Raw genomic sequence first — 15,716 nt, forward strand, 5'->3', positions numbered from 1 at the left:
AGAATAATCTTGTCTATAGCTACAAAAAAAAATCTTGCTGGGATTTTGATAGGAAGTACATTGAGACAGTATATCAGTTTGGGGAGAACTGACTTTTTCCAAATTTTTTTATGGTGATAAAATACACATAACATGAAATTTACTACCAATCATTTTTAAGTGAACAGTTTGATGGTATGAAGTGCATTCATATTGTTGTGCAACCATCACCATCTTCATTTCCAGAATTCTTTTAATCTTGCACAACTGAAACTCTGTACCCATGAAACCGTGACTCTCCATGACCTCCTCCCCCAGCCCCTGGAAACCACCATTCTACTGTCTCTCTTTTCTTTTTCTTTTTTTAAAAATTTTAATCTCCCCTTTCCCCCACATCCAGACTCTGGTAACCACCATTTTGCTCTCTGTTACTTTGAGTTTGGATTTTTTTTTCCTTTTAGATTGCATGTATACGTGAGACCATGTAATATTTGTCTTTCTGCGTCGCAAAGTTTCTGTGAAATCTTTTCATGTATCACTTAGTGTAATGTCCTCCAGGTTCATTCATGTTATCACAACTGGCAGGATGTCCTTATTTTTTAAGACTGACTAATATTCCATTTTATACATTTACCACATTTTCTTTATCCATTCATTCACTGATGGACATTTAGGTGGTTCTAAAACCTGTTGGTGAAGTCCCAACACAGACTACAGTTCTACAGTTCGGGTGAGAGGCGATGGGGCTGCAGAGGTTGACAGAATTAAGGTGAAAGGTTGGATGAAAATTGGAATGTTGGGGCAGACTCTGTGTAAAGTGGTTGTGTCTCCTTTACGTGAATGTACTATGGGGATGGATTTTGTGTCTGTTTGGGGAAAGCTTCCCCTACCTCGCACTGTAAATCAGAAGGCAGGTAAATCTGCCCTTCAATATTGATTGACCAGGCTAAATGGGAACCAATACCATTGCCTGAGCCCACACAGGCTGTTAATTTTAAACAGTATGGGAAGGAATTCCCTGGCGGTCCAGTGTTTAGGACTCCATGCTTCTACTGCCGGTGGCCCAGGTTCGATCCCTGGTCTGGGAACTAAGATTCTCCAAGCCGCGCGGGGCACACCCCCCTCAAAAAAAAAAAAAAAAAAAAAAAAAACCAGTATGGGATACCTGGTTGACAAAACATGTTGTAAGACTGGTGTCTACTTGGTTTATTTGAATTTTGGAGGTGCATATATTCCTCATCTGGAAATATTGCTAGATCTTATCCATAAAACCATTTGAAAGAAATCCTGGAATCTTTACTCAGACTGGGGCTTATGGCAAAAGGCTGTGAGCACCACCTGTCAATGGCTGCTGAGATTTTAGACCAGAGAATTGCCATTTAAGGGGCAATTACTAGCTTGCTATTGGACATTAATGGAAACTGCCCCAATGACAGAAGTACCTAAAATAATCTTGAAACCTGAAATACACATGTTGTCTTGGGTGATGTTAAAGAAACACTCTAATGGAGAAGGCAGTGCCCAGAAGGGTTCCATAAGAAAATGGAACTGGTTTTGCAGGCACACGGACCAGGGGAATGTAAAGAGGTGCACGTGTGTTCACAAGCAGGTAGACTCTTTCGCCCTAGGACCGACTTTGGAACCACTTGAGGAATGGCTGAACCTGTAGTTACCTGGGCAGTGCCATCTGAGTAGCTCTCTATTGACCAAAAAGGAGTTGTTTGGTTTATGGATGGCAGTTTCAAGGTAAGTAGACAGCATCGCGTTGGAAAGGCTACAACTCTGATTGAAAAAGATGAAAACATCAGCTTGGTGGGCTGAGTTACCTGCTGTGAGTCCCTAGATTTGGGTTTTGAAACCAACTCATAGGCAGCGGCTAACGTCCTATCCATGTGGCTGGGTAGAAGGGCAACAGAAAACTGGCCCATTAAAGAGATGCCTGTAGGGGGCACGGCCCTGGGGAAATCACTGTGGGAGCTTCAGGGGTACGTTAAAGTAGAGCATGTCACTGTTCATTAGAAGAACCTCCTTCTAGGATCAGAAGGTGATTGGAACCAGCAAGTGGATATCCTGGTGTGCCCACTTGAGGTGGCCACCTGGGTACCTGAAATGAGTGGGTATTGGGGGGCAGCAGCTCAGAGATGGGATGAATCTGACATTGTCCTCTTGTACCCTCTGGATCACAAAATGCCAATAAGAACTTTTTTTTTTTTGATCTGCCAACAAGAATGGCAGGGGCTGCAGATGGCTATGGGGCAGATTCCCCAGGGGGGAAGGCTCAACACAGAGCTGGTGTTTGGACTGATGCTGGTAGCCCTGGAAGGCTACAAATGGGTCTTGACAGGAATAGACATACTCTGGACTGGGCTTTGCATGCCCAGAGGTAGATGCAAATGCTCAAAATACTATAAAAGGACTGGACCAGAAGATATTGCATGAATTTGGACTTCCAAGTTACATTTCTTCAGATCAAAGAACACACTTTATACTAAACCCATAGTGTCCAATAAAATAAAATAAATTAAAAAAAATTTTTTAAATGGCAAAAAAAGTAAAAATAAGCCCATAATGTTCAACGATGGGCAAGGAGCTATCACATCAGACGGATGTACCACGCTGCATACCATCCTCAGAGTAAAGGTCTAATAGAGAACTGGAACAGGCAATTGAAACGTTTGTAGTCTCAAATGGGGGCGGAGGGGCAGATTTACATGCCTTCATGAGTGTGTGCTGACACTTACCACGAGGAAAACCAAGAAAGGGTCCCCAGTAGGTAGATTTCTCCACTTTTCTGGGGGTTCCAGAGGAGAAGGGGCGGGGGAGAATGCTGCTATGCCTCTGCAGTTCTTTCCATGGAAACAAGATGGTGGTACGACTACACTTCTCTCTTTTTTCTCCACATTGCCTCAACTTTCTTATTTTTGTGCCTGATGCAGTGGTCCCAAGGACCAGGGCTCCAACTGTAGATGCTGGAATCAGGGATGATCCCCAAGCAAGACATTTTAACTATACTTTTAAACCTTTACACCAGAATTCCTAAGAGGCTGATGAGTGAATTTTGCCTTCACTCTACCTGACACAGTTGGGATTGATCATGAATGCAGTTGTATTGCCTAGTGGTTGGCAAAGCCCACTAGCTGTGTGCCTCTGTCACCCTGCCCTATATCATGAGTAGGAGTGGACTGAGAGGAGGATTTTTCTAGACTAGTATTCGTGCCAGCAATCCAGAACAGCAGAGTGCTAGGCTGCACATAACATCCTTTCCAATGGGGAGAAGTTTGAGTAAAAGTAAATCACAAATAGAAGGAGAAACGGTAGCCAAGGGGAAAGGAATAAAAAAACAGATTATGTGACAAGGAAAATCCAACGCTACATAAATCCCTTGAAGGAGGCTCAGAGCAAGAGATGATACAGTCTCTGAAGAGAGCTCAATTAGAAGATGTCTGGATGGGTGAAGATCACTCCTGTTTTGGGAAACGCGTAGAGTCGAATGGAAACCTGCAAACCTGAGTGGCATTGCTTTGGGAGACATTTTGGTTGAATGATAGGCTAAGCTTGACCAGTTGTTGATGACTGAGTGGAACTCTAGCAAATGTGCTGCTCTCTTTTGACTCTTATTTTTCAGGTTCTGTCTACTACTCACACCTCGATAAGATGCTAACACTGGCATCGTCTTAGCAGCAAGATTGCAATACTGATATTGATGGTCAAAAAAATCTGTTGGGAAATTGAATTAAGAACCTCCTACTCCACACTGCCTCCTTCAAATGTTAGGCATATATTTGTTTTGTGGTAGAAGAGCTTTGGATGGATGGCCTTGCCCCAGGAGAAGGTCTGGCCTTTGCCGTTGGCTTCTTGGAGGTATTCCATCTCAGACCTGCTAGAAGTGTCCTTGTTTAGATGAGGGCTGGCCATACTGGATTTTAGGGTGGTCATGCCAGAAAGACCGGTCATGTGATTTAGGTGGAAGTCTCCTGTCATGCATTATCAGCTGACCTGGACTCTGCCTTTAGCCACATGGGCAATCAATCAATCATGCCTATTAATGAAGCCCCAGTATCAACTCTGAATGCCAGAGAAGCTGCCCTGGTGAGCTGCCCTGGTTGGCACCACTCCATGGATCCTGCCACACCCCAGTGCTGGGAGGCTCACAGCTGGAGCTCTCCAGACTTTGCCCTGTGCACTTCCTCCCTTGGCTGACACTCGTAAACCATAACCATCAGTAAAACAGCTCTCAGTGAGCTCTCTGAGTCCTTCTAGCAAATTATCAAACTTGAGGGTGGCTTGGGAGCCCCTCCTCCAAACTTGTAATTGATGTCAGAAGTCTTGGGGACTGTGCCCTCAAATCTTGCAATCTGGCTAATTCTGGGCAATAAGTTAAGAAAGAAGGAAAACTCAGATCAATTCCTTTGTTCCCGAGCTCCTTAGGATTTCTAAAAATAACTTCAAAAAGGAAAAGCAAGCAAGCAAACAAAAATACGTGCCTTATGCAAACCAAAACCATAATGAAATGTCACTTTACACCCAGTATGGAGGCTATAATTAAAAAGACAAATGATAGCAAGTGTTGGTAGGGATGTGGAGAAACTGGAACCCTTATATACAGTTGGTGGGGACCGTAAAATTGTACAGCTGCTTTGTTAAAGTCTGGCAGTTCTGGTAAAACAGTTACTAGAAGATCCAGCGATTCCACTCCTAGGTATATACCCAAGAGAAATGAAAAACTTATACATGAATGTCTATGCTCACAGCAGCATTATTCATAGTAGCTAAAAAGCGGAAACAACCTAAAGGTCCACCAATTGATGAATGGATAAATGAAATGTGGTGTGTCCACAGAATGGAATATAATTTGGTCACAAAAAGCATGAAGTACTGATACATTGTACCACATGATGAACCTTGAAAACATTATGCTAAGTGAAAGAAACCAGACACAAAAGGCTCCACATTCTATAATTCCACTTATATGAAATATCCAGGATAGGCAAATCTGTAGAGACGGAAAGATTAGTGATTACCTAGGGCCGGGCCAGGATGGGGAGGAACTGGGGGTGACTGTGAATGGGTAAGGATTTGTGTGCGCGTTTGGGGGGTGTAACTAAATGTTCCAAAATTGACAGTGGTGACAGTTGCACAACCCTGACTATACCAAAACCCATTACCTATGCACTTTAAATGGGCGAATTGTCTGGTGTGCAAATTAGATCTCAAAAAGCTTTTTTTCTTTTTTAAACCCTGCCTTGGTAAAGAAGATGAACTCTGAGCTCAACGAAACTGAATGATCTGGGCGATTTAAAAAACTCCATGTTAAAGCTTTCCCGGTCCTCTGCAAAGCGAAAGTGGGCTGTGACCATTTTCTAAGTACGCCAAGAAAATATGAAATGGAGCCCGGGATTTCAGAGCTCGATCCCCGGCCTTCCATACACTAACGAGGTGCCGACATCCCGGAACCGGGGCTTAGAAAGCTCCGACCCGCCTCCTCCGGCCTCGGGCGGACGGCACCCGGAGCCACGGCGCGGAGCGGCCCGGCCCCCGGGAGCGCGGTTCGGGAAGGCCCGGCGCCCGCTCTCCGCGGTCCTAAGAAGCACCCTCGCCACCAGCCGCGAGCGTCACCCAGCGGCGCGCCGGGGGGGCGCCGCCCGGGCCCCGTCCGCTGCGCGCTCGAGGCAGCCCATCTCGCCGGCGGAGGGTGCGGGACCCCGTCCCGACGCTGCGAGCTCGGGGACCCCAAGAGACCCTCCGCTCCATTGGGCGGCGGCCGCGGCCCTCTAGCCACTGGAAGCGCCGCCCCCCGCGGTCGCGCCCTTCGGAGGCTCCGCCTCTTCCCCTCTGGCCGCCGCCCCGCCCCGCGCCGCGAACCCAAACACCGGGCTCCCACTGCGCGCGGCCGCGCGTGATCGCCGGCGCAGCGGAGCCCTGCGCGCCTGTGCCTGCGCCGCCCGCCCCAGGCCCCGGCCTCGGCCGAGCGATGCTGCTGCTGGCGGCCGCCTTCCTCGTGGCGTTCGTGCTGCTGCTCTACATGGTGTCTCCGCTCATCAGCCCCAAGCCCCTCGCCCTGCCCGGGGCGCATGTGGTGGTGAGTGGCCTCCTGTTGCTGCGCCGCCGCCTCCCGGCCCGCTCGGCCGCCCCGAACCCCGGCGCGCCGGTCCGCGACTCAGGCCGGGCCGCCGACGTCCCCTTCCCCAAATGGAGGGTCACTTGCCGCCGTCCGCCCCGGCACTGTCTGTTCGGAGGGCCTCGGGGACCCGCCCTCCGCTGCCTCTGGCTCCTCCCGGGGCCGGAGAGCGGGGTGGCGCGGGCAGCGCCAGCGAGCTGGGTCCCCGCACTGCAGGGGCTCGGGAGGCGCTCGTTAATCCCCGGGGCATCCCTGGGATCTGGATATTTTTGTCCTCGGGTTTCCCGATGAGTCAACTGAAGAACAGAGAGGCTGAGAAACTTTGCCAAGGACACCGCGGTCGGTGGCGACGCCCGGCGAGGCGCGCGGTCCCGGCGGGGTCGCAAGGAGGCGGGCAGCGGGGAACCGGGTCCCAGCCTCCAGGACCCGCCGAGGCAGCTGGGAACTGGAAGGTCGCCTGTGCGAGTGACAGTTGCCAAAGGAATCCAGGAAGTGACTCACCTGGGGGGGTGGGGTGGGATTGCTCTAAACCCGGTGGGCTGGCAGTCCTGGCTAGCGGTGTTGGGTCGCTTCTGTCCAGTCTACACTGCCTGTCTCTTGTGAGCTCAGCCTGGGGTCGGCTGACTGCTGTCCCAGTGCAATCCTCTGCCATCGTTTTGGAGTCAGAGGGATGAGCCGAACGACCTGGCTAGTTAGTGCTTTAGGAATGAAGGGGATGTGGATGGATTTGGTTTGTTTCTTACCAGAAGCTCATGTCTTCAAGGATCCCTTTTCTGCAGGTGGGGCACCTTTCTTAAACAGAGGGAATGCCTTCTTACCTGCGCCCAGCACGTCACATTTTGCTGTGGCTTTCTGGTCCGTTTTCTTACTTGATTTTCTCACAGCCCCCGGGGACATTGAGGCGGGAGGTTATGAATAAGCAAAATTAGTTACTAAGCTGGCAGTGCAAATCCTCCTGGTGCCAGAGGTGACATATGGGTGTCTCCGCTAAAATCCGAGCTTCTTCACTGAACTGGGACGGGATGGAATGGTCATTGCTTTTAGTGTGCTTTAAATCGGGACAGGGTTTGTGAATGGGGACATATATTTTCTTTAATTTCTCTCAGAAAACTATTAGTGTTTTTCCAACTCCTGCTATTTCTGATGTGGAAGATAGAGGAGGAAGTGAGTGTAAATTCATTAGAGAGGGAGAGAGGAGCAAAATTTTACAATCACGCTAAAGTCTGAAAGTATCACATCTGCAAGAAGACTTCTGCCTCAAAAGCGTGGCTTTAAAAGTTGGATTTTTCAGAAGTGGTGTTTGCAGAGCATAACTTGTAAAAATGGAAAGTCAAAGCAGTAATGAAAAATTTCATTCAGTGTTTATAAGGGACTTTCAGTTGATGTTGACTCTGGTCCTACCAGCCCCATCATGCTTCTGCAGGCCGTAGATAAGATAATAAACACATCTGCTGGGGTAGATCCCGAAGAATTTCTTATTTTCACCATCCCGTTTTAATATGCCACTATAAATAATGTGAGGATGGCATGAATAATTCACATGATGTCACCATCTGTCTTCTTTTTTAATGTCATAAAACGAGTGAAAGTGTAATTTTTTTTTCTTGAGATTTGTTACGACTAGACCAGTCGTGTTAGAAAAGGGGCCAGTGTTTAGAACGTCTTGCTGATGGGGAAGCATGAGCAGGCTTAGGTCATAACTTGTTATGTTTTTAGAACAATTCTGATAAACTAATGTTATCTCTCTAATTACAGTGGTAAACCTATTCAGCAAGTCTTACACAGTATATACTTATTTAAATCAGCTGTTTTTTTAAAAAAATGCTGTTTAATTGACTTGGTGAGAACTAGAAAATCAAGTCCTCCCTTTTGGAGAGGTGGGTGGGAGTAGCTGTCCTTGCAGCAAAGCACCCCTTCTGTTGCCCTCAGTAAGAGGTATATGGTGCGATTAAAGAGATAGTAACATTTAAAACAATATTTGCAATGAACAGTAAGAGGGAGTGACAAAGAAAGGAATTAAACTGTTATCCTTAGGGTCTCACATCTCAATTTACCAATGGCTGGGCAACTCAATACATAGTCACCATTTTTCTCAGCCATTAGGAAAATCTCTTATGTTTTCTTATACCATTCAAAAGTAACATACTCTAGATGGACTTATATATATTCTTAGATACCTTCTATGAATTAGCTGGCTTGGCCTAGAAGGTCAGTTTCCCATGAACCCTGACCCAAAAGTTGAAGTCTTATTCTTGTTTTTATGGACAGATCTTATAAGGTTAACCCTGTTCTTTGCTGTGCAGTAATTTTACGTAGCTCGCTTACCTATTACAGTCTAGAAAAAAGCCAGCAATAATCAGAATAGCTGGCATCTACATGGCACTTCAGAGCGTATAAATTTTCTCAATAACCTCATCACTTCAGCTTCTATCAATTCATTGAATAACAAATAGGGAAATTTTACTTACAAGTTTTTTTTGGCATTGTATTTTTTTTCAGGGAAATGGCATCGTACACCATTTTGCAAATTAATGTAGGCAAGTATTTATTTAGCAACTGCTTATGCAAAGTGCTGTGCTAGGAATGAGGGCGATAACTTGGACTTGGTGCTTGTTGTTGGGGAACTTAGAGTCTGGCGAGGGAGCTAAGGCAGATACAGAAGTAACTGCATGAGGTAGAAAGTGACAGGCAAAGGACAGGACAGAGGGCCAGAGTCCGGAAAAAATTCTTGGAGGAGGAGACGTTGGAACTGGCCTCTGCAAGTTAGGTAGGATTTGGAAATGCAGCTGTGTGGGAGATGTTGAGTGGAGGGACCTCTAGGCAGCAGGAACAACATCATGAAACAGCCAAGGACATTTTTAGGGATCTTGCTAATTACTATGGAATTGGAATATCTGGTGAAAATTAATAAGCCAAAACTACCCATGAAATATTTCAATAGCAAAGAGGTCCTCAGAGGCAACTGCTAGCTGGGGCAGCAGGTATATTTTTACAGTAACTGGTAGATAATTGGTTAATTTTCCCAAAGAAATCCCTTCATTAGTGAGAAGTTGAGGCTCAAGAGAAAGTAGGGGCGTCCCATGGACATAGGTACATTGTGTAGGAGGGTGTCATGATGATTTTAAAATCATGAGATCGATTGGTCGGAGATGTTCTTTACAGCATGATTTATATCTAATAGTAAAATATTCAAAATAATCTAAATGTCTGACTATAGGGAAATAGTTAAATATGTTTTGATACGACTGTTTAATGGACTATTGTAAAGCCTTTTAGTTTTTTAACCTCAGACATTACAATATAATGTTTTTTAGAGTAGGATGCAAAAGCGTGTAAGGACAGTTGCCTCTCTGACACTTGCTTTCCCCCCTCACCTGACAAATCCAGGCCCCCCACTCCCCTGGCCCATGTTATATGATGTGTATAGGGAAAATGACTAGAAAGATAATGTTACATTCGTATTATTAAATAAAATATATATTGAATCCTTCCTATATGCCAGGCACTGTACTAAGCGCTAGGAATACAGTGGGGAGCCAAAATAGAGTTGGTATTTTTATGGAGTTTATGGGGTGGTAATGGAAGAGATGGTTGTGAATCAAATAATCACACAAGTAAAGGCATGGCTGTTTGATTATGGAGTGATGTAAAGCAAAGAAAAAAAGGATGCAGTGCTGAAAAGTGGGTTGCGGTGGGGTAGAGGGCAGTTCATGAAGGCTTTCCTGAGGTAGTGAGGTAGAGCTGAGATTTAATGGGTGAATCGATGCCAGTTAGATGAAAAGAGGGGAGGAGAGCATTCCTGGGAGGGAAAATAGAATGTGCAAAGGTCCTGTGGTTGGAGAGAGCATAGACCCAAAAGACAGCCAGTATGGCTGAGCTATAGATGGTGAGGGTTAGACTAGTGCAAGAAGAAAAGCTTTACTTTTCAGTATTTCCATGTGATCCTGTATTACTTTATAATAAGCAGTTATTTAAAATATCGTTAAGTATGTGCAAGTGATTATTCTTTTCATCTCCTGTAGAGCTGGTCATGCATAGGAGATGTGTAGTAAAGAAATGGTTCAGTTGGGTTTGGACTCAAAGGCAGACTAGTGCATTTTTTAAAATTTTTACTTTTTAATTTATTTTATTGAAGTATAGTTGACTTACGATGTTAATTTTTCCTGTACAGCAAAATTTTTCATGTTTTTTTCCATTACAGTTTATCACAGAATATTGAATATAGTTCCCTGTGCCATACAGTAGGGCCTTCTTGTTTATTCATTCTGTATATAATAGTTTGCACCTGCTAATCCCAAACTCCCAATCCATTCCTCCCCCACCCCCCGCCCCCTTGGCAACCACAGGTCTGTTCTCTGTGTTTGTGAGTCTGTTTCTGTTTCATAGATAGATGCATTTGTGTCATATTTTAGATTCCACATATTGCAATATCATATGATATTTGTTTTTCTCTGTCTGCTTACTTCACTTAGTATGATAATCTCTGCGTCCATCCATGTTGCTGTAAATGGCATTCTTTCTTTCTTTTCTATGGCTGAGTAGTATTCCATTGTATATACATACCACATCTTCTTTATCCATTCATGGATGTTTAGGTTGTTTCCATGTCTTGGCTATTGTAAATAGTGCTGCTGTGAACATAGGGGTGCATGTGTCTTTTCGAATGATCAGACTAATGTATTGTTTATTAGCTAGATGTACAGGGCACTTTCCCCTCTCGTCCCCCCACCCCCACCACAGTGAACTCAGAAAAATACCTTAGGTGTGCAATTGATAGCTCAGTACTGGAAACAATGCAGGCCCCACTGACAGTGTAATCTTTTCATGTTTGCACTTAAACTCCATTCATTAGGTCTGGGATGAAGATGCTATAATAGCTGAAGATTTAGTTCCTGTAGGTTGGGTTTTAGAGCCCATCATAGTTATTTTAAATAAACTTCCCACAGAAGGGAAATTTCAAGTGCTAAGATTTCTTAATTTCTGCTTTTAGGTTACAGGAGGCTCCAGTGGCATCGGAAAGTGCATTGCTATCGAGTGCTATAAACAAGGAGCTTTTATAACTCTGGTTGCACGAAATGAGGTAAGTCTTCTAGGTTCATTACTATTCACCTTCTAATTCAACGTTACATTATTCACAGAGGCTATGCGACCGTCAGAGTGTTCACACCTGTGGGGAAATCGCTCACGTCTGTGGTTGGAGGTGTGATTCCTGAACCACTGGTTATTTCTTGTGTTTGGGACAAAGACTTCTTGGCTGAAGTCAGGTTAGATCCACAAATATTTTTTCAGTGCCAGCACCTCTTAGGCAACATCATGGACACTGCAGATCTAGGAGCGGCCAAAACCTAGTTAAGCGCACACCTGGCCACAGGAAGCCGGGGGGCCGCCACCTCCCCGGAGGTGCTGACAGCGGCCATCGTGGGGCTGGTTCCTGAGTCCTGAAGGATGGCGTGTAGATGTTTCTCTATAATTTGCTTATGACATGATCTCCATCTCTAGTGAAACCCAGACCCTGCAGGGGAATCTCACTCTTCCCCAGGAGGTTAGCAAAACATGTGTCTTTCTGTGCCGAGTCACAACGTCTGTTTTTCTTTCTTTTTTTTTTTTTAAGTGTCTGTTATTCTTGCCAGAGCCCAGAGCAGTGACACTGTATTCCCACGAGCAGTCATGGCGTCCCCTTGCTCTATGGGCGGGGGAAGGACCACGGCTGTCCTGCCCAATGCTGTCGTTCTGTGCTTGGCCTAATTGCTTGGGTCATAGTGGGTGCTCCAGACATCTTTGTTGGATGAAGAAAGGAAGGGAGGGATGATGGAGAGAGTGGGCGCTCCAGGGCGGCATTGTTGATTGGGGGTTTTGGCTTCACCTGGGAACAAGGAGGGTGGTACTGCGGTGGCTGCCAGGTAGGGTTGCCCAGCTGAGCAGGGCCCAGTGAGGATGGCAGGTCACGGAGGGCCCGGGGGAGATGTGCAAATAATGACACAGAATTAGGCTTGGGCGTCTATCATTTCTTTTCAAAATGAAGAAAGGCAGAATTAGCTACCTTTTATTTATCCCCTGACCCCTCCAACAACGCACCTGCTTTGGCATTGAAACCACCTTCCGTGACTGAAAGCACGACTGTGATAAAATGGCATTTTGTGAGATTTAAACAGTGCTGATATTTGACAAAAGGCAGATGAAAAGCGAGGCAGGGAGGCCAGCATTTCAGGTGCTCAGAAGCTCATTCTGTGGTCCTGGCATTGCTGGAGGTGAATGAGCCTTCTGGCACTGAGAAAGTCTATTTTCTAATGTAATTTTCTCTTCTGATTTTGGCAAAGTCAGGTGGTGTACATCTTTATTAATAGAATAATATAATTTTGTTATAGGCGCATTCTTGTTTAGAAAACCCACTTGTCTTTCAGAAGGATTCCGCCCTCCTTTTGTTCTTCTCTGCTGTCATGATGTATTTAAATTTCAGCTTTTATAGCAAATTAAGGCACTGTAAACCGATCTCTGTCTTCTTGAAAATGACTAAAACAAGCAGCATTGACACCTTGGAAGAATTACACAATTACATGGGTTAGCTTTGCTTGTCCTCAGAGTATCTTTGCAAGTATCCAGGCATAGGTTTACCTAGTCCGTCTAAAAACTGATTTTGACTATATTTGCTTTTTAGTAGAGGAGGAAAACATTGGACGATCTCGTAGGAAAGCATTCTTGGCATGGAATCACATGTACCCTTAAGTTTGGGAAGCACTGCATATCAGTATGGTTGTTCTTGTTTCATATCTAAGTGACGTCAAATTAAAACATTTATTAGAATTGATAGGGTGACCCTTAGCAATTAATACTGACAATAGGGATTTTGAGGTTCATTAATTTTTATTATTATCTTTCTCTGCAATGAATTTAAAGACTTGCTTTCACTTAGTCATAGCTTAGCATACGTTACAGCTGTGTGTCCACCATAGCTCTGCAATATGGGTGCTGTCCTGCGTGTTTTTTGGCATTTAATAAATCCTTGTACAAATAATTGCTTTTTCTCTCCTTTTAAACAAACAAGTGGACAAATAGACAATCAGTAGAATTAATTGTTCTCTGTTACTTTCAGGACAAACTGTTGCAGGCAAAGAAAGAAATCGAAAAACACTCTATTAATGATAAACAGGTAAAAATCACTGTCCTCATGACGCATTTTCTATACTAATCAACACAGGTGTGCAGAGGAAAAGAAGAGGTACTTCAACTGTGAATAGTTCACTGAAAGCACGTAAGCTTTTCCTAATTAAAATACATATTAGGCTGTCTTTAAAAAGATGAAATTATTTGAATTGTCTAGGATTTCATGTTATTACCAAAAACAACGTATAGACTCTAACACACACACACACACACAAATGATCAAATAACAGAATGCTTTCCTAGAAAATGATTTCATTTCAATTATTTATTTAAATTAAGGGGAAGGAGGTATTAAAATTGTTTTTTTGGTTGTGGGATTTTTTGATGAATAAAATGGTATGTGTATATATACAATGTGTATTTTAGTATAAAACGTAATAATAAATTGATAGCCACACACTGATCACCAGCTTAAGAAACGGCATTTACCAGGGCCCCCGAAGACTCCTCTGTCCCCTCATCAGCCTCATCTTCCTGTCTCATTCCTAGAAGCAGCCCCCAACTTGATTTCTGTGTTACTTCTTCCATTGCTTTTTAAAAATAATTTGACCATAAGTGCGTGTGACACTAAGAAGAGTATTGTTTACTTCTGCCTCTTTTTGAACTTTATGGCATCATTCTTATTTTGATAGCTTTATTGAGATATAATTCACATACCATAAAATGCACTGATTTAAGGTGTACAATTCAGTGGTTTTTAGCTTATCCACAGAGTTGCACAGTTATCACCAGAATCAATTGTAGAGTACTTTCATCGTCCCATGAAGAAAGTCCGTATTCATTAACAGTCACTCCCTGTTCTCTCCCAACCCCCTCCTAGCCCTAGGCAATCACTAACCTACTTTCTCTCTCTAGGTTTCTATGACATCATTCTTTGTGTACTCTCATGCAACTTTATTTCTTCACCTGATAACTATTGTTCAGATTCCTCTCTGTTGCTGTATGAAGTAGTAGTTCATTCTTTTTTTTTTTTTTTCCTGCTGTCTGGTGTTTTCTCGTATGTATAGACTACCTTCCATTCATCAGTTCTGCTGTTGGTGGATATTTAGGTTGTTTCCAGTTTTCTTGTTAGTTTGCTTTGTTTCTTGCTATTACTGAAGTTTATCTCTTTGTGCACTTGTGCAAGAATGGAATATACCTAGAAATGGAATTGCTGAGTTGAGCGTATGCATCACCAAAGTGTTTACACTCTCACCAGTAGTGGTCGTTGACTCTTTGCCAACGCTTGGTATTGGCAGACTTTCTAATTTTTGCCTTTCTGATGAGTTTCAAATGGTGTTTCACTGTAGTTTTGATTGCCTCTTTTCTTCCCACAAGAATATATTAGAGAACTTTGCATGTCAATATAAATAAGTCGGCCTCATCTTTTAAAACTGCTGTGGCATAATATTGAGTACCCCAGAGTTTATTTAATCTGTTGCCTCTTGTTGGCTACTTGTATTTTTTTTTTCTTTTGCATTCTATGCTGCACATAAAAATCTTCATCCACCTCTCTTTGTGCACGTATGTGAGTTTTTCTCTAGTACCGTGGCCTCTGCCTGTATCCCCTTCTCTGAAGCCCACAAACATTGGCAAGCTGCCAGCTCAGCAAATCTCCCCAGTTTTTTGTTTTTTTAAATATCCCTGTAACTTCTGATAGAGAATGAAACATCATCCGGGACCACAGATCTGAAATGTCCTGGCTGAAGGCCAGTCACGCCTGCTGCTAGCACCATCTCAGCTCTGGGCTTCTTCCTCATTATTCCCACTCCTTCATCTATCAGAAGGCTTCAGGTCATGTGCAAAGTTCTTGACTTGCACATCAAGGAAGGCGAAGATCATCCGGCCTGGGCTGGGCAAGTGGGAGCGCGGTCCTGCCACTGGGCCCAGAGCTGGCTTGTTACTCCTCTTAGCAAAAGCAGTGCCTTGGGGACATTCTTTTTCCTGGTAGTTTGTAAACATTTTTTTTGAAACGTCACTGACCTGTGGTATAGGCTTTATTCACAGTAAATGATCTAATACTGTATGAAAAGGCATGTTTAAAATTAATTGTATGATTCCTACTCTCTTTTTTGAAAAATGTCTTCTGTACGATGATGGGATAAAATTCAAGGACAAGCCCTCTAGTCTGGAATATTCCAGGTTACGTTTGTGAAGGGGCTTGTTTCCTTTTCATAGGAATTTAGACCATTAGGATGGGGTTCCTTCTTGCATTAAATACAACTTCCTGCCTGATGTATCGGTCCTAAGGCAACGGGGCTCTTTTTATCCAACCCTTTGGCCTCACTTCTCACATCGTGGCTTCTTAGAGCTGGAAGGGGTCTTGCTCGTCACTAGCCTGTGACACTGTTACCGTACAGGTGAGACCACTGCAAATGTCTCGGGTTCCGCTCAGCTGGTGAATGAAGGGACAGGATTGTAACCCCAGTGCTGCGCCTGTTCTTCCCACCGCATCACACGACCTTGGACTTGCAACTGC

General features: G+C 44.3%; 1 protein-coding gene across 4 annotated transcripts in view; it reads left to right on the top strand.

The window, feature by feature from the left end:
* Nucleotides 1-4,991: 4,991 nt before the first annotated feature.
* KDSR (3-ketodihydrosphingosine reductase) overlaps nt 4,992-15,716 on the top strand; it is a 39,009-nt gene continuing 28,284 nt past the window's right edge. Inside the window, exons 1-3 of one of the 4 annotated variants that reach the window (XM_082416932.1) lie at nt 4,992-6,058; nt 11,088-11,177; nt 13,188-13,244. In XM_082416932.1, coding sequence (XP_082273058.1) covers nt 5,951-6,058; nt 11,088-11,177; nt 13,188-13,244 — 255 coding nt within the window. In that variant the 5' untranslated portion in view covers nt 4,992-5,950. The remainder of the gene's footprint in view (nt 6,059-11,087; nt 11,178-13,187; nt 13,245-15,716) is intronic. The other 3 variants (XM_082416933.1, XM_082416931.1, XM_082416930.1) reach the window with 3 other exon arrangements.

This window comes from Balaenoptera physalus (assembly GCF_965194825.1).
Source record: "Balaenoptera physalus genome assembly, chromosome: 12".
Lineage (NCBI taxonomy): Eukaryota > Metazoa > Chordata > Mammalia > Artiodactyla > Balaenopteridae > Balaenoptera > Balaenoptera physalus.